General features: G+C 33.4%; 2 protein-coding genes across 2 annotated transcripts; both read left to right on the top strand.

Moving 5' to 3' along the window:
- Positions 1–1312: 1312 nt before the first annotated feature.
- Positions 1313–13910, top strand: LOC124440160 (helicase POLQ-like). Its single transcript, XM_046990495.1, has 18 exons — positions 1313–2178; positions 3240–3418; positions 4023–4151; positions 4627–4698; positions 5532–5607; positions 5682–5779; positions 6262–6375; positions 7254–7402; positions 7881–8117; positions 8462–8603; positions 9458–9562; positions 10331–10541; positions 10693–10850; positions 11901–11999; positions 12125–12301; positions 12782–12895; positions 13074–13208; positions 13325–13910. Exons 1-18 carry the CDS (start codon positions 1410–1412, stop codon positions 13388–13390), a joined length of 3030 nt encoding a protein of 1009 aa, XP_046846451.1. The 5' UTR covers positions 1313–1409; the 3' UTR covers positions 13391–13910.
- A 623-nt stretch (positions 13911–14533) lies between these two features.
- On the top strand, positions 14534–19730 carry LOC124440164 (acid-sensing ion channel 2-like). The gene is made up of 9 exons (XM_046990499.1): positions 14534–15018; positions 15440–15711; positions 15893–16178; positions 16416–16572; positions 16885–16941; positions 17993–18155; positions 18585–18676; positions 19020–19154; positions 19510–19730. Exons 1-8 carry the CDS (start codon positions 14683–14685, stop codon positions 19148–19150), a joined length of 1494 nt encoding a protein of 497 aa, XP_046846455.1. The 5' UTR covers positions 14534–14682; the 3' UTR covers positions 19151–19154; positions 19510–19730.
- The last annotated feature ends 118 nt before the right edge of the window (positions 19731–19848 follow it).

Raw genomic sequence — 19848 nt, 5'->3', positions numbered from 1 at the left:
TAAAGAGAAAATAAGCATTGTATTGTACAACGGTTACTAAAGGTCACTAAAATTTTAAAGGAACACAAAATACAAGATTCCTCGACGTATAATGAATGATAATGTATTGCACTTTCAACAAAACATAAATAAGTGATTATCTTTAATGATGATGAGTTTTAATTGATCACTCTATATTCAGTGTTGTGATCATAACTTCACAAATCCAAAATTCACAATATCGATTGTCATATTCTCAGGCAAAATTTTATTGGTCATGTGATAAACTCTTACTTCATGAATGTAACGATATATTCTTATATAATATATAAACAAGAATACTTATATTACTCGTTCATCTGAACTACATTACTATGTGAAGGCCCATTTGAAGTCTACGAACAAAGCTACTACATCAAGGTAAGTTTACTTATGGATAGACACTGTTTTATGGTTGGGGTGGGGTCCGTCCATTAACTCCATTTGAAGGCTAGTGTCAACGTGTACATGATCAGACCCGTCGGAAGCGGAAGTATGTGGGTAGACTGTAGCTCCACAAACAGCCCCCCAATAATAATTTACTGTTAAAATTTAAAATTTCTCCCCAAACTCCTTCAAAACGTAGCCACAAATTTGCACCACCACCCCTCCCCAATCTTAAATTATTACGGAGTTTTGACGGACGACAGTCCACTGTTTTTTGGAATACATTAGAGAGATTTAGCAAACACGACGTATCGTCTAAGACGCCGTGAAAATGGCGTAAATGTGGCGTGGACCCAACCATATATGGGAATATCACGCAATTTTTACGCCATTTTCACGACGTCTCAGACGATACGTCGTGTTTGCTAAATCTCTCTAAAGTAACGTGTTGGCTATAGTATTGTAAGCATTACTTCTCAGCTGTAGTGGCACAATCAATTTAATACAAAATTTCAGCATTTGAAAAATCAAAATTATTGAAATTGAAATCAGCGATTGAATAGATATATTATTTTCATCAAAATTCAAAATGAGGCAGCACCACAACTTCAATTTTCTACTGACCAGGGCTCATATAGTACCACATTGCACTGCGTTGTACAACATCGTTGTTGAGCAAAGCCATTGAGTAAAACTAGCTTCAAGTATTCCGTGCTCAAAGTCTGAAATACAAGTGAAGGATTTTAATTTGTACATTTAAAAATTTTTGAATAAGCGTGCAGCCTCTCCGCCTTGCACTCACTGTGTCTGTGCTGTCGGTGTTTACGGTGATTACCTCCCCCCCCCGACATATCGCTTCAGTTGATTTATAGTTCATTGCCCAGAGCCCGGGACATTTAAAGTTGTGCGAAAGAATTTACCATTAAACGAATTATGAAACGAGACACAAATATCTTTTTCCAATTTCCATCGAATCATTTTCTTTGAAGAGTACAAAACATCTCATGAGCTTTGCAGCTGCCATTGAACCTGAGCAAAAACGATCAAAGATATCTGAAAATTTGCGACAGGATAAAAGTAACTGCTCAACAGACGACTTTGAAAATGCAAGTTCAAAACGATTTTCGAAAGTTGTGACCTTAAAAACAGATGACTCAAAGCACATTCATGATTCATTTTGCGATAAACTTCAGAAAGCTCACATTGAAGAAATAGGAAACGCTCTCAATGTTAGACGGAAAGGGAAGAGAAGAACTTTGTGTTCATTTAAAGAAAAAAATGACCCAATGAAAGGAAATGTTAAAAGTATAAAAGAACCATTTTCTTTAACAAGTGACAAAGAAGACAATGGTGACGAAATTAAGAAAGGATGCTTACCTCGGATGGTATCCAGCCAAGATTCTTTCACTGACCTTTTTGCCTCCCCAATAACTCCAAAAATTACTGAACAAAGCTATGAACGAAATGATCTTTTACAAAATCCGGAATCTGATATTGCTAGGTTTTCTGGCTTTTTTGATGAAGATGATGATGTAACATTAGCAAACTTGGATCTAAGTGACATAATTTCCTCTCATCATGATAATGAAAGCAAGGAAGATCATGTAAATAATATCAAGTTCCATGGAAAAGATTGTTGTATTATGGAAAAAAGGGTCACTGCTGACTCAACTCTTCAAAACTTGAACGAGCAAGGAGTAGACATGTTTTATGGTTTACCTCAACAAGTTGGAAACCTTATAAAAAAGCATAAAGGAATTGAAAAGCTTTATGGTATGTAAACATTTCTCTAATGGCAAAGCTTAATTTATTTTATTCACACTGTTTATTACTGTGAAGATCTAAAATTGTATTTGTTGAGTTGTACATACATAATTTGCTATTTCTTAACCAATTGAGTCATATTGAAAACATACAAAGAGTTATTTTGCTTCTGGTGAAGTCTATTTCGTACAAACAGGTTAATACATTAAGTCAGTCAAAGATGACTATAAAAGAAAGAAGTAAGTTTCAATAACATGACTATGATTTCCATTGGATCTATGTTTATTCAGAATACATTGCAGCACTTAATTTTAAATTCACAATTGTTTTGCAATAATTCTGTTGGCTAAAACTTTCTAAAGAATATTTTGAAGCCAAAATTTCACCCATAGAATTGTTTAATAAGGTATTTTAAATTTAAAATATAATTTATTTATTGTATTCTGATCGACTTTCCCTAGATCTGCTCCAAACATCTTGTACATCACTCTATTAACATGTGTTGTACCATTTACACTTTATTTAGACTGACTAGTGACTACCAATGCGGTGCTTGCAAACATAATAAAAACATACAAAATGCATAGTATATACAAAATATTAAGAATGTACAATCAATTAAGCTAAAACAGCTGTCAAACTATAAATTTCACGGTGCCTCAAGTCAAACCCTCAAAAAGTCTGACATGTGAATGACATAATGACACCCAAGGGAGCCACCAAACTATATTCCAAACTAGACTGACCAAATGACTGTTTACAAAAACTAGAGCACCCCCTTAATTCAAAATCATCCGGGATCCATCCCTTATGTGTGCATCATAATTTGATGAACCCAGGAATTGACCATTTTTATTAGCAATTACACAATTTATTTGATGTTTAAAACAAAGTACAAGATTTGTGTGAAAAGGTATTTTATGGACTTTTATGGTTGGGGGTTTGATGCCAGTAACAATCCAAGCAAATCATTCAAGCTATGTATGTATGTAGTATTATCTAAACATTTTATGAAAATTTACAATGGAGCTATGTATCAAAGGTATTAATTGTTTTATGCATATTCTTAGACTGGCAAGATGATTGTTTGTGTTTACCTGCTTTGAAGAATCGAAAAAATTTGATATATTCTTTACCGACAAGTGGTGGAAAAACATTGGTGGCTGAGATACTTATAATGAAAGAATTGCTACTTCATAACAAAGATGCCCTCCTTGTTTTACCTTATGTATCCATTGTTCAAGAAAAGGTTTATGCTATAATTTGTCATCATTAACTAGCATACTTAAGTGTACTTAACATATATCTCATGTATAGCATATGACATTTGGGAGCTGCTGCAGAGCCACAAGCTTCACATTTATTACTTGTATACACAACTAATACAGCTACCATTAATTACATTGCCCAAACAGGCCTTACTACTTTAAGTAGCAAAAACTTAACAGTCTTGAATACAAAATTACACATGTACGTATGTCTATGGTAATCTATTTTGTGAGCTGGTGGGAATCTGGTCAAGGTATGACTCAGCAAAATGCTTGATATATGTAACCTACACCACCTGCCACACTGATTCACCATCAGGCTCCCAAGAGTGTGTGAGGAAAAATTTTCCAACTCCTAAAGTCGATGTAAAATAATAGTTCTTTATGCTGTTGCTTAACTTATATTGCATCATTCAGTGGTTATATTTAGGTGTGTATGTGTTTGACCTTTTAGCATTTAGTGCTTAGCAACTTGCATCTATTTACATAGTGAAATATCATCACATACTTGAATTTTTTTGTACAATCATGTTCAGTTAATGTTTGAAGCAAACTGGTAATAGATATTTTGCATTTTTATTTAAGGTAAGAGATTTGTCCCTGTTTGCCGTTGATTTGGAATTTCTTGTAGAAGAATATGCTGCAAGTAAAGGAAAGTTTCCCCCTCGGAAGAGAAGAAAAAAGAAATCTCTTTATGTTGCAACTATTGAAAAGGTTTTTTTTCAAAATTAATCTTTTTCTCCAGTTCAGTTGCAATGTGTAGTTGTACAGTATTATTTGAATTTGTCACTCAAATGTTTGGAGCTCTTTGGTGGTATAAATTCATTCACCTTTAACACTAATTAATATGAAGGTGAATAAAGCTATGTCATAGGATTGAAATACATGAAATACAGTATTTTGAAGTGATACTCAACTTTTTATTTTTACTTATTAATGAAAGTTTGACAAAAATTTTGTTATGTCACTTGTAGTAGAACAAACTTTATTACTCTATTTCATGAAATGTACCAATTTCCATTTCACATATCAACAGATATTTATTTTATGCAATATTGCTTTGCTTTTTGATAGATAAAATTAAGCACGAGATGCATACCAATACCATTATAGAAAGACGTCCTTTTATCCACTGTACGCACGTAGGATTGTGATTGAGTAGTTTTGTGACTATTCTTTTATGTTTAAGGCGAATGGCTTGGTGAACAGTTTGATTGAGGAAAATCGAATATCTGAACTGGGATTGATTGTTGTAGATGAGGTAATACCACCTTTCCTGCTTTATCTACATATGTCTACGTATGCACATATTATGACGTGCAGGATTTCAAAATCTTTCTCCCCACATACGAACTCATTCCTTATTTTGTCGTTCTTAGTAACTCCAATTTCTCATCTAACTATTCTCAACTCTGTCACTTCTATCCTCTGCACTTGTTTAGCAGTCGCTGTCGCTGTTTTCATACCTTCATTGTTAGTCAACAACACATTTATAAGTCTTCCCTTTCACTTAAGCTGTCAGTTTTTTTACGAATTGATTATACTTATTCGTGATGAAAAGAAATGTCAGAAGTCTCCACATCTTTTGTCCAATACTTTTGTCGACAGAGGACATTACGTATATATGCGTTATATTTACACTAACGTACACACGTAAACTATCTTTGATTATTATGAAGACCAATTAAAATACTTAAGAGATGATGACCGCTGGTGCTCTTCAAATCTTGTGGCTGGACCAATTAGGACGGTTTTGACAGCAACTTCAGCACGACTGTTGATTGATAATTGGTTTCGACGAAAAATATATGTATAGACAGTAGACCGTGTATATGTTCGGCAATACTGCACAATAGCTATGCTGTTTGAAATAATAACAGTTGCATTTAGTTTATTTGGAGAAAGGAATGTACACGTGTATGAATAAAGCCACGTTTTGTAAAACGTCATTTAGCATATTTTTTTGGTTTTATTTTAGTATTTTTGACGTAAACATGAAAGTTTTCGCTTTAAAATTAAAAGTTATGATATCGCTTTATGGGCGTGTGTTCGTACCTTAAGCTATATCACTGTATATTTGTGTTATTTTTCTAGCTTCATATGATTGGCGAAGGTGGCCATAGAGGAGCAACATTAGAAATGTGTCTTACCAAAGTCTTATTTTGTTCTTGTAAGTAGACATTTTTTATTGTTTTTGTATCAGTGTCACGTATGTATTGTTAAGAATTGTACTTAATAATTTAGGTACGACCCAAATAGTTGGGATGAGTGCCACGTTAAGCAACATCTCTGATCTTCAAAAATTTCTGAATGCTGAAAAATATATCAATGACTTCAGACCTGTGAGTTAACTAATTAAAGTTCCTTTTGTGCTCTAGGGGAAATCCTGATCAATGTTTCCGTTATTTTATTTACATTTACATTTTCGATATTTTGACAGAACTTTGACAAGCGTTTTTGACATTTAAATGAGCTTGAAATATTTGATTAAACTTTGCACCTATACCATGCATCATTAACCGAATGCAAGATCTTTACCAAGTAATGCTAGAGCGAGATCTTTTTGTACTGATTGAACTTGCAAGGTGAGGTTTGTACTAAAAGCTAAAGGTTCAATATTTCTCCGTAAAGACGGAGCAAGCGAGGTTAATGAAAAGTTTAATATGTTCTTTTGCGAATTGCTTTAAGATATATGTTTACTTGTTTTAATGTTGAGAACTCTGATTTCGGTGCATTGCGGGAAAGAAACTGACTCCTAATCAAAACGTGCAATGTCACCTAAATTGACGCTTGCCCCCGGCTAATACCGTTGTTTAACTTTAAGGTTGAACTAAAAGAATACATTAAAATTAAAGATGAAATTTATGAAGTAAAGAATGATATTATTGGCCGTAATGAAGAGATCCCCTTAAAACGCTCACGCAAAGTGAAGCACAAGGTAACCATATTTTACATACTTCATGCACACTTAGCTTTCAAAAAAGGTGTTCATCATATGTACATAATTGTAGCCAATGTGAAATGCTACATACTTCAGAGTTTACTCTGGTGGCTAGTTGTGTAGCCAATTGTGTAAGTCAGGTCGCAGTTTGAGTTCATGCTGTGTAAAATTCCAAAGAGAGCACGAAAATGTTCGCGTATTAGGACTAAATGCACTGGGTAGCTACGCCACTGGTACCTACTATACCCCAGGTACCTACTATACCCCAGGTACCTACTATACCCCAGGTACCAATAGTTTTCATCATGTGTGTGGAAGCAGGAATGCGCTGAGAGGAATCAAAACTATTAACATTACAATCTTTAGTCGCGATTAATACTAAATGTAGTAAGTGCATCGAAGGTTATTTGAGTTTGGCATTTTTCCTTGATCATAAATATTTTTAGAAATCATTGTCGTATTGTAGATTTTGTAACATTTGAATGTCGGTTGTGTATTCATTTTCGAACTGTGTTTTATACGAAACCCAAGCAGTATTGTGTACAGTGGTACAGTGTTGTATGAACAATTCAAAAAAAGGGAGGGGGGGGGAAGAAAATCGCTGAAACATAAACCGTGGTAATAAGTGGTTATTTTGACTATAGTTTGCCTTTATTTAAAATGCGTTCATTTGTTCCGAAGTTAATAGTACATGAACCAAAATTAAATGGAATTGAAATAAATGTATGAAACATGTTATGGTTGATTCAAATAACGAGTGTAAGTCAGTGGGTTTTTTTAAACTTTGCACTATCCTTGGATCCCTTGTTATTGTAACGTGATGGCTTTTATGATGTCGACTTTCAAGATCGATTTCCAAACATTTTTTCTGTTAGGCAACCGATAAGAAAATCCTCTTTAACGATCCTGATCATCTTAGCGTTCTGGTGCAAGAAGTCATTCCTAATTATTCCTGTTTGTTATTTTGTCCTACTAAACAGAACTGTGAAAATGTTGCCAAGCTACTGGCATCATCTCTGTCAAGGTATGGAATTTATTTGTTCATATTTACGTTGCATAACTTACAAAAAAATGCTTACCTTAATTATATTTGAACTCTTAAGTTTAATTTGAACTGATTTGTTAGTGATTTTTTAATTGCTTATGATAGAAACATAATATCGATAAGTTTTTCATGAAATTACAGCACCAATGATTTTCACAATAACAACATTGTCTACTTTTAACGCAATGCAATGCTCATCAATCGTTGAATAACCTGGTATATATATGGGTTTTTTTGATGTTTTTCATGTGAAAACCAGTCGTTGTTTGATGTTTGAATTTCTTCGCTACTTTTGACCCATTTGCTTCGTTTTATTTAGTAACTTTCATTTGTGTTCCAGCAACCGCATTCGTTGTTTGCATCGCTTTTGAAATTGTTCTGAGAAAAATTATATTTACAACGATTTCATTCAAAATCACGCTTATTTTTGTTCGAATTTACCGGCTTTGTTTTGTAGAGAATTGAAGAAAGTAAAAGTAAAAGAAAAATGGGACTTAATATATTCATTGAAGAATGTTACTGATGGTATGTGTGATGTTTTACGTCGAGTTATTCCTTACGGTATTGCCTATCATCATGGTGGTTTAACTATGGATGAAAGAAAGTTAATTGAAGAAGCTTACGCTCGAGGAACTCTTTGTGTTTTGACATGTACATCAACATTGGCTGCCGGGGTCAATTTGCCTGCAAAAAGGTTAGGAATTACAAACGCTTTCTTTTGTTAGAGCAAAAAGTAAAGATACGTTATTATTGTGAAGGAAAAGCCGTAGTTTTAAGGAGGCAGAGTGAGTGGGAAAGACGCGTTTATACCTTGTGCAATTAGGAAACGAAGGAAAAACTACTTTTCATTTTAGTCCATGCCTTCGTATCTCTGGTTTCTTTTAAGTCGTGGATGTATTGTGATATGTTTTTCCTGAGCCTATCTTTGCATTGCATTTATATAGCAGCAAATGTTCAACTTAAAAAAAACTAATCATCATGAAAGGCTGTAAACATAATAAACATAATGTGTTTGGATAAATGATGTACGTATTCTAGAGTAATCTTGCGAAGTCCTTACGTGGGATGGAATGTAATGACTCGAAGTCAGTACAAACAGATGATTGGTCGTGCTGGACGAGCTGGAATTGACACATCAGGAGAAAGTATTATGCTTGTGGAGGAAAAAGACAAGAATAAGGTGATGATATTTTCTTTTTAGCCATATATAAATTTAGATGTACATTTCTGTTTTGTTCTGCTTTAAATGCATGTTTGTACGCTATATACACACCTATACATTGTTTTAGTTTTTCCTTGAATAAGGCAGTGTGTGAAAATACCTATTCGCCACTTCAAGATATAGTGCTCAGTACTCTCATACACAAAAGAAGAAGTTTTATTTTGAAACTATTGTATTTTCAGTGACTTTTTTCTTTTTTCAAAAAGTAACTTTCATAAAGTTTGTACGTGATGTTTTTACACATTCGTCTATAAATCTTTTTTTGCTAAATTTGTTTTTGCGGAGATCATTGAAGTATTGTTGCTGACTTCCCCCCCCCCTCCCTTCTTCCAGTAGTCAAACACTGTGATTTATTTATGGTATATTGTCAATACATTTAATATAATCATAACTTTTATTTTCAAATGGCATTCTTTTTACACAGACTTTCAGCAACATACCTATCGCATATTGCATCACTTGCATTAGTTGATTCCAATTTGCGCATTATAAATTTAAGCTTTATCGTTGGATATCAGTTTTTAATTTTGTTTTATTCACATAACATATTTAGAGATAGACATGTGCCATCCTTATCAGAGGGACAACATCAAGCTCTGTGTTGTTCTTTACTGGGTATGGTAGAGTAATATATGTGTCCTTGTTTCCTGTCCAGACGTACTTGAGTAATTACTATGGACCTCATCTTGGGCAGACATGAATATTTTTTAATTATTTTAAATTCTCTGTTATGGAACCATTATCTTTGTTGTTTATTGAAGTTAAAGGTTTGCAAACTTTAACTTTGTCTTTGTCATTTTGTGTCATTTTAGGGGTTGCAATTGATCAATGCTGCTTTGGATTCATGTTACAGTAGTTTGTTTCATACTGATGGAAAAGGTTTAAGATCTTTAGTGTTGTCATTAATTGGACTGAAGGTGTGTAGATTACAGTCCCTTGTCTACAACTAGCCATTATATTCTTTGGAGGTGAAGATTTTTTATTCAGAGTAACGCGGGGCTTTTCACAATATTAACAATATTTTCATACATATTTGCAACTCTTCATGCCTTATGTAAAATTTACCATCGAAGTTTAGATTATTCCTTTTTACTAACAGTACAAAGTACAATTGTAGCATGTTAGTTCCATTAAGGCTATGATTAGGCGGCTAGCAGTATCGACAAAATGCAATTGCTGTCGGCTATTTCTTTTGTGGACAATGTAGCTGGCATATTTTTGTCATTACTTATAGTGGCCAGTCTTGCGTTAGTCAATATAATTTATGGCAGCTTGTGGTAGTTGACGTACCCTGGATCACTGACCTTTTGTATCGTATTTGTCGTCAGCTTGTATGCATCGCTTTCGATGTGCAGGTTATAGTGAGTTTGTGCGTTTGTTTTCTAATTATTGAGTTGTCTGTTCAACGATTTAACAATACAGTTAAACATATTACTCGCATACTACCGTACATGATGTCATGTAGCTAACCTCGTGAAAAAGAAAAGTTATACTTTTTTGATTTATCAAGTTGATTTTCGTACGTACCATGTGTACAATGATGTTGGTTATTTGAAACTTGAAGCCCATTTAACCATAGAAGCAAAGTTTGATGATTATTATTCACCAGAAACTCAATGATTTAGTTACCTATTAATTTTCGTCTTCAGCTTTTTAGTTTGTCGCCAATTTTTAACTTTTTTTAGATTTGTAACTCAATAGAAAGCATAAATTTATTCATCACAAAAACTTTGTTTGCTGTTCAAAATGATGATAAAAAAACGTTACTTGAGAAAGTCGAGGAAAACATCGAAAACTTGATAAATATAAAACTTATAAAAAAGAAAGAAGTGGTCGAAAATAATAAAATGGCGTTGAATGTGGAAGCTACGCCTTTGGGAAGAGCAACATTTAAAGGTATTTTGCTGATTTTTTACATGTTGTTTTCCACATTTTGTGATGTTCAACTTGGAAATATAGCATTTTTATATTCATAATCACCGTACATGCGAACACCAAACTATAAAACTATATCTGACAAAGCATTTTTATAAATATTTGATTGTAGGCTGTGTCGATGTCGATCGAAGTCCATTTATTTACGATGAAATAAAACGAGCTCAAGAAAACTTGGTATTAACCAATGATCTTCATCTTCTATATCTTGTTACTACTCCCGATATGTTTAATGATATCCAACCAGATTGGCTGACGTACCTTACTCAGGTGATGCAAGTTCACTCATGTATCATTAAGTAGACCACGAGGATTTTGTCTGTAGTTATTAGCTATGGAATGTATATAAATATTTTCTTTTAATGGGGCTTCGATATAGTTTTCACGATATTATTTTTAATGTATTATTTTATAAAATAAACACAATGAAACGCGTGCGCTGATTGGTCCAGAGCTGAGTTTTCATTAGCCAGTGCAAAGCACATCTGAGCTCAACCAATCAAATCAATCTATAAAATCAATCATTCAAAGAGAATTTGCAAATCGATCATGAATACATTTTACAAGAAAAATTAAAATGTTTGTCTTTTTCGCCTTATTGTTATTTTATAAAAGAAATAAAACATGTTTTTCGTGTTTGCACTGGCTTATGCAAACCTCGGAGACGTTTGTGAGAACTCTCGAGCATGTGCAATCCTCGATCTTCGGTCTCGGGCTTGCACTGATCTGCTCTCGAGTTCTCCCAAAGATCTCCTCGGTTTGTATAAGCCTGTGCAAACACAATAAACATCTTTTATTTCTTAATTGTTTTTAATTTTTGTACACAATTTCGAAATAACGATTCGCTATATTCAAGAATGATTGACTTAAATTCCTAGCAAATAATTCGTTAGACTGTTCGACTGATCAACAAGTTTTCAAACCTTCCCAAACCGTAAAAAATACACTAAACATTTAAATGCAAAATACATTATGATGAAAAACTGTCCAACGAACCATCAGATGTTGGAAAAAAGGCATTTTAAATAATTGTTGATTTGTGGACGTTACGTAGTGGTAAAGTTTAACCGTTATTTCAGGCTATTCTGTTGTGACAAATTTACGAATCATTTTCTCAGATTTATTTCGAACCCTGTATTTTATGATTCCAGTACAGCACATAAAGTTTTACAATTAAGTTTACAATTTAACGTAAACTGTGCATTTTTACTGTGTCAGAAAAACATAAAGTATTTATATTGAATGCTTTTGAGTGCAGAAAGGATATTTTCGTGATGTGAATGCTTTGTATAGTAAGCTGAAATATGTTCATCATTCCAGGTTTCTAAATTAAACAGTGTCGAGCAGAAGGCGTCCGAATTCATTGGAATAACGGAAGGATATCTTTCTAGACAAGTTCTTTATAACGGACGAAGAAAGGTCCTGCACAGTAATGATGAGTAAAATAAGTGATTACAGATTTTCATGCTTTAACATTGCCGTAATGTATGTTAGCTTTCAATTGCTATTAAATCAAGTTGTGATTTGATTTAATTTTCTCGTAGAGTGAACACGAAGCATCTGTTGTAAAGAGATTTTACTTGACGTTAATGTTATACAAGATTATTAACGAACACAGTATCTGGGAAGTGGCAAAAAAGTTTGGACAATCTCGAGGCTTCATCCAAAGTTTATTTACGTCATCGACTTCATTTGCATCTTGCTTGGTGCATTTTACAAACGTAATTTTTCATTTTAATAAAGTCTTCTGTCAATTCACACACTTAACTGCTTTGGTACGTACAAAATCTAACTTTAGAGTGATTCCCAAGGAATTAGGTATCCAACTCCATATTTATTTTGGAATGCTGCATTTTTGTGCTTTTTTGCTACCCAAAAAATGCTCGGTCATAAGTTCTTGTTGAGTTTGTGTCTATATGTAAATGAAGGAAAAACTCGTTGGTTGATAACATTTAAATGTTGAGAACAGTTTTATACATGGACGAATAGTGAAACTATTGCGAACAAAAATGTCATAATGTGACTGTACGCAATCCCGAAACTTGTTAGTCGTGTCTATTTCGTTTATTAGCGAAAAATGTTTTGGTTTTGGAAGGTTCATCAATCATGTGATTACGTTATGAAAACGTTCATTAAACTTTCGTTGTGTTGTGCAGTATGACATGTTTTTATTTCATTGCAGTTTTCCTTTTCTTTTTAAGGAACTTCCCGAGTTTCATAATATCATGCTTCTATTGCAAACAATCGTAGACAAGCTGTCATACACAACAATACTTGAACTAGTTCCGCTCATGCAAATACCTGGAGTGAAAAAGGTTTGTATGCTTGAATGATAATGTTTCAATAATAAAAGTTTTCAAAATCCAAATGACGTATCTTTTGATGGTTGATCAGATTTATTATTTTTTGAGGAGACTCGCTTCTTTTCTTGAATTGCTTTTATAAGTTTTTGTTCATCCTGTTGTTGTATTCTTCAACATATAAATTTTGTAGAATCGTGCTAAACAGTTATATACGGCTGGCTACCATAATCTACGAACAGTTGCCAATGCCAACCCACAAAATTTAATGAAAGAAATTGAGCATTTACACAAAACTCAAGCAAACCTTTTGGTGTCGGCTGCAAAGGTACACCTTGAACTATATGAGAAATAGACTGGAGACTGGAATGAATATATCATTCCAATAAATACTTTATGTTAGTATGAAGGTTTAAGATTTAATTTCGTATTTTATCGTGACAGATGATTTTGCTGGAGAAGGCTGAAGCTCTACAAGATGAGGCAGCGGAACTTATAGGAACAACTTGATGTACGTAAACATCATTTCATGCGAAATGCTTATGATCTGTTTCGAATCATTGGTTGTTTGTGGAAAGATAATGATTTATGGTGAATTCATGTTGTTAGCCAAATGTCCTACTGGAGAACATGATATTGAGGGAAGTACTATTTAAAGGATTTGGCTTACCTTTAGGAAATGGAAATGAGCGATACCTTTCATCAACGCATAGATTTTAAAATTCAGTTTGAATTAATTATAAAATATGTTGATGTAAAAGTGCAACGTTAATTTCTTTTTTCTTTAAATTTTTCATTACACGCGAACTGATAAAATGCAGATTTTTGAAAAAATTCAAGTGAACAAGCCTGCTTCTACGGTGAGCCAAGTACGTATCATTGATCAGAACTGAACTTCTCGATATTCTCAAATACTAATTCTAAACTGCGCAAGCTTATTTTACTCATATCAACATCAGTTATGTTATTGTTAAAATGTTTTGTGAAAGTAATGAAGAAATTCTAAATTTACAAACCATGACCAAACTTATGCGTAGCTGCGTTACTGCATTGTGTGTACTTTCTTGTGTCAAAGAACTATAGAAGCGCTGTGAATTTTTTCTACATTGATGTGTTGCGCGAAATTTTCAATGTTGGACCACCGTCAAAATATTGTATACATGTCCTTTATTTTCTTTTTCTGAAAAATAATTCACGATAACTAGCTCTCTAGTAAAAAATATGTAAATATTTTTTGTTTTCGCTGCGTCGCCTAAGCGGTGTCTTGCTGATGAAAAAGAAATATGTCATTTACTTCGTTTATTGTTTTTTGCCAGACGAAAAATTACTTTCACCCGGTCTGACAATCGTGCTTAGGGGTCTGAGTTTTGATTTTGATATACTATAAAATGTCTGCACTTCCCCGTCTGATAAAACTCACGTAAATTTTTTTATCTGCAATCGCCTCAATCGTGCAAATTTTTCGGAACGCCATCTCTTTAGAGAAACAATGAACTTTCTGATCTTGCTTATCGCCATATTATTGTGAATGTGACATTAAATTGTGATGCATTGATCGTTTAACGCATGGATTGTTTAACATGTAAACTTAGCAGGTTTTTCAAACTTCTTTCTTCAAATACTTATAAAGATATATTGTGTATACAATATATATCTCTGTAAAATTCTATGAAGAACGAGTAAAAACGACTGGTAACGTTGAAGAGATATAAAAAGTAAAACTGTAGCAGAATAAAGCTGTTGGTGATATAGGCTATGCTAACGCAAAGCATATTGATATAAATATCAGATGCCAAATTTAAATGACAGACGGTCCCATTCATCAACAAGACGTTGAAAACGATGAAACCTCGGTGCTTTGGCATCAATTTCTACAAACTTCCTCACTTCACGGATTTCGTCAAATATTTGAAGGCGGTAGTGCAAAAATTCGTCGCATGTTGTGGTCGTTGATTCTAGTCATTGCTCTCATAATGGTTTGTGTTCATAGTGACCGTAGCATGAGGAAATATTTTGATAGACCTGTTTCAACAAATGTTCATGTGGAGTTTGTTGAAGAGATCGTATTCCCAGCTGTAACTATATGCAACTTCAATTTATTTCCATTTTATCTGATCAATGGTACTGTTGGGGAAAAGGTAAGTGGTATATGAGATATCTTTTTATGAAGGTGTTTTGACTTGGTGTGTTGTCGAGACAGTCAAAACATATTGTTAGTTTGTTTATTATTTTTACTAAGAATGAATGTGATAGCGGTTGAAACTGGCTATGCTATACTTGGCTTCGCCGTTATTATTTGTGCTTTCTTTTTCAAATATCTAAAATCATTGACTATTCAGCATCAAAAATAAAACGAATTTTTATCATGAAAAACAAAAGAAACACTTTACAACTTTTGTTCAGTTAATCTATCATCAATCCAACCTCTAAAATAAAACGTTTTATAAATTTTAGCATACTGGTTTTCAGTTTTCTACATTTCATAACAATTCGCTGCTAGATTCTCGTTGTATTTTCTTTGAAAACTTAATCTTTTGAAATCGTTTAATTTTCTTGCAGATAATGTCAATTCTAGCCCCTCAAAATCATATTGATCGACAGGACGATGTTCTTTTCGCTAGATCACCGATACCAAATTTCAATCAATACAAAAGATCTTTTACTATAAAGGATGAAATAAATGACAGTAATGTTGAAGACGTTGATACAGATATTGATGATGTTGATAGTAAACTGGAATTTGATCAGGCTTTTAACTTTGCTGACTTCGTCAAAACACATGGACACAGAATTGATCATATGATAAAGAAATGCCACTGGAGATCTGAAAGGTAAAATAACACGTGTTTGAACCTGATACGCATGTGCTAATATAAACACGTTAATATTATTATTAAGTATATTATTATAGTTGCTCAAATTTCTTGTTGCTAAAATGTTTATCAAATCATTGAACAGTCAAATATATCAAACTTGTAGTCCTAATCTTGATATAAAATACCGTCATTACAGATGTGGTCCGGAAAATTTCACAGCAGTTATAACAGAATTTGGATTGTGTTATACCTTTAATTCTGGAAAAGTCGGCCATCGTATTTTGAAAGTAAATCGAGCTGGTGTAGACTTTGCGTTGAGGCTTCAGCTAAATGTTCAGCAAGATCAATATTATGGCTCGCTGAGAGACTCTGCTGGTTTTAAAGTTATGGTCCACGATCAGGAGGAACCGGCGATGATCAACGAGTTAGGATTTGCCATCCAACCTGGAAGTCATACATTTTGTAGTTTGAAAAAAATTGTTGTAAGTGAAATTTTCTGTTTTTATGATAAAGCAAAAGGTTTATTTATAAATGGAAACGATACATTCATGTTGTTAAGCAATTATAAAAGCGAGCTTATTTAAAGCCAAGATGCAAAGATTCACGAATTCTTGATTTTTTCAAATATTACTCAGGAAATACGTTTTTTTGTAAAATTTCAATATTTCTATTTTATGAAATGATCAAACTCATTGTTTCATTTATTTGCATTTCTTCAGATAAATAATTTACCAAAGCCTTACAAAGCGGCTTGCGAAGATCTTGAGATATCTGGCTTTTCTAGATACACTAAATCAGCATGTTTGCTTGTGTGTCGTGCAAAGTTCATCATTGCTAAATGCAAATGCAGTTCGTACGATCTTCGTGGTCTTGAAGGTATGAAATGCTTCAGGCATCTGGATAAATATATCTTAAGAATTACTTTATAACTCAACAGCATTTTGGGGATGCATTAACCTGGGGCCGGTTGCACGAAGCCTAGATAGCGTTATCTATTAGATGGCAATTTTTTAAAACTTTTAGAAAACCTTTTAAAAAGAAAAAAATATAAGATTCGAACTGAGCAATCACTGAAATAAAATATTGTTTCGAAGGTTACGAAATTTCTTTGTCGCATGAAAAATATAAACACTTTTTTTACAAGTTTGATAATTATTGCTATAACAATGATTTTTTCATCAATTTTAGCCGACGAGTCTCCTTGTTTACCTCAACAAGTCAAAAACTGTGTTTGGCCGGCTATGGGTACGAATTGGTATAATTAAACTGAATTCATTGTTGTGTTCAATCAAGCTGGATCTTTTTTGCGTTTTGAAACTCCATTAGACAAGCTGCTCGTAGGTTATCCATGTATAATAATGGAAATAGAAACAGAACAGTGTTTTCGAAATCAATTTTTCCATTATGTGCATGCAATTAAGGGCAGGAAGAAATTATCTTTGACTATCGAGCTAAAAAATTGAGATCGTCGTGAATTTCTTATATCCGTTGTCTTTTATTTTGAAGAGGTTATTGCTTTTTGTATTGGTAATAGCATGGTTTCGAGTGCAATTTGGGAAAAACATGCACGAGTGGGTTTTTTAAAGACAGCGAGTGCTTGTTTTCCAAATTGCACGAGAAACCATGCTATTACTTATTAATAATATACATGAAAAAATTTCTCAATTCTGTTGAGAAATTTTTCCATGATTTTTAACTTCAGCGTACGCACATTAATTCAGCCGGCGAGTTTAATCATTGATCGACCTGCTCGTATTTTTCCATTCCCGTCGGATATTACTTTTCACAACACCATAGCTGCCGCACACGCAGCTTGAGCAAGGTATCTACTTTTAGCAGTGTTTTTATTTTCGACCAGAAACATCTTGCAAACGGTGAACTGTTAACTGCTTCGCTAAAGAAAATTTACTTAAAACTTACGCCAGCCGTTGTAATTGCTTTATATACAATAATTTAACTTTCCCGCTTTTGAAATGTTTTAATTTGATTGGCTCTTACATCATTTCTTTGTTTGACTAACCAATCAGGAGCGCATTTTTCAAAAAGAAATTGCACTGTATTTCTTCTTTTTTTTGCACTGTGTTTCACATTTTTGCACTGGTATTTACGATAAATTGCACTGCTCTTAACCAATCAGAATTGAGAAATTTTTCATGTATATTATTATAATGTTCACTATATAACTAAATTATATATGGTATTACAGAGAAATTTGGGAGCCCTGGCAAAATCTTCCTTTTGCATAGAGATTCACAAAAGCTACAAAGTTAATAATAGTTCTGTTTTTACGTACTAGAGGAATTTCGGAACGAGACGAATAACTGTGAATGTCCTGTACCATGTCATATCGCCAAGTTCCAGACTCAACTCTCGTATGCACAAATGCCAGCCAAACATTTTTCTGAAGTTTTGGCAAGAAAGCGAAATGTTCCCAAGCATATTATGAGAAATTATTTGAGGTAAACCGTTCACACAGTGAACTCTTCCTACTAAGGAAAACCTTGGAATTTGTAGGTGAATAAGTGCTTAGATATGAGGTGATCGCAGTGCCCTCACCAAAGAAAAGATCTTCTGAAAAACCAAACGTGAACGTTTGACATTCGAGGGTGCCTTACGTCGCCCATATAGTTCTTTTAAAGCAATGTCCAAAATATGTCATATGTCTTTTTTTCTAAGCAGTCATATTCTTATGGCAGCCAATTGTATGACAGTGATATATTTTGGTGATTCTGTTTTAGAATTTTCATATTATTTTTAATTTCACACAAGAAACTTATCGTTGTCAATTGATGCCAATATTTTGGGATGTAAGCCGCACCCCCTTGCGTACCCTAGGTTGTTGTAGAAGTCGCCCATTGTTATTTTTCAAAGAACTTTAATTTTTTTAGGGATAATTTTTTAAACTTCGATATTTATTTCGAGGAAATGAGCGTTGAGCAAATAACTCAACGACCTGCATACGACCAGGGAAGTCTTTTTGGTATGTAAACAAAATACTCTTGTGGCAAGACACGTCTTAAACTTTTTTCTATTCTTTATCTCTGAATCAATGAAAGTAAACCCTAAATTCCATAAATGTAATGATGCTGCACACAACCAACATTGATAATCTAAATAAGTAACTCTAAAAACTCTATTATATAAAACACGTAAAGTATTATAATTGATAGTAACTACATTCAACAAGTGGTCCCCTGTTATGGGAAGTTATTGTAAACTAGAATCGACAAGACGTCAGATTTTAAAATGGCTGCCCTATTAAATAGAAAGGATTTTCAAATATTTCCCAAAATAATTTTACATTATTCTTTTTATGCTTTTAGGTGACATAGGTGGTCAGGTTGGACTGTTTCTTGGTGCTAGCATATTGACAATGTTAGAATTTATTGATTTAGTATCAAGAATTCTTGGTCGAAAACTTAAGAAAAGACTCCATTCGACACACGAAGCTTAGCAAAGTATTATTAAATAATTTTTAAAAGTTTTTCATATTGAATCGATTATATTCTGTAACTTAAATTAAGATATTTTAGTAACGCGATATAAGGTTCTTTTTACAATAACCTTGTGAACAATGACATCTAGAATGGGCAAGCATTTTTTGAATGCATGATTTTAGTTTATTTGGTCGGATAATGTAACAAAATGTGAGCTTTTGTTTTCTTTGGACCTCACTGGTGGACCATAGACCTATAGCTGTACTACAGCTTAAAAATTTGTGTATCAAAACTACTTCGAAAATTTTAGTCATTCTGTCATGCTCTCGTCATTGTTATTACGTTCTCCTGAACTTTTGCGTTTTGTTATTGAAAGGATTGTACCACTGAACACATGCTATCCTGGATGGATGAAGACTGTATAAAAACAAACATTTTGTGGATGTAATAAGCAAAATCTGCTTTTTGCTGTTTATATTATGACTATATTCATTGTATTTTTTGTCACAACTTATATTGACATGGAAAAAATATTCAAGATTTTTAATTGTGTAATGGGTGCTAGAAACCGTAAATAAAATTGAGTTGATAATCTGATTAATTTTATATTTTTTCCGTAACTGGCATAAGCTACTTGCCGTTCCCGAAGCAAGTTTGTTTTCCTGGTAATTGGTTTTTGTCAGTCATTTCAATGGGCAATTTATGAAGAGCTGCC

This window comes from Xenia sp. Carnegie-2017, unplaced genomic scaffold, assembly GCF_021976095.1.
Source record: "Xenia sp. Carnegie-2017 unplaced genomic scaffold, XeniaSp_v1 HiC_scaffold_2, whole genome shotgun sequence".
NCBI lineage: Eukaryota > Metazoa > Cnidaria > Anthozoa > Malacalcyonacea > Xeniidae > Xenia > Xenia sp. Carnegie-2017.
This window is presented reverse-complemented; position numbering and strand designations above follow the sequence as displayed.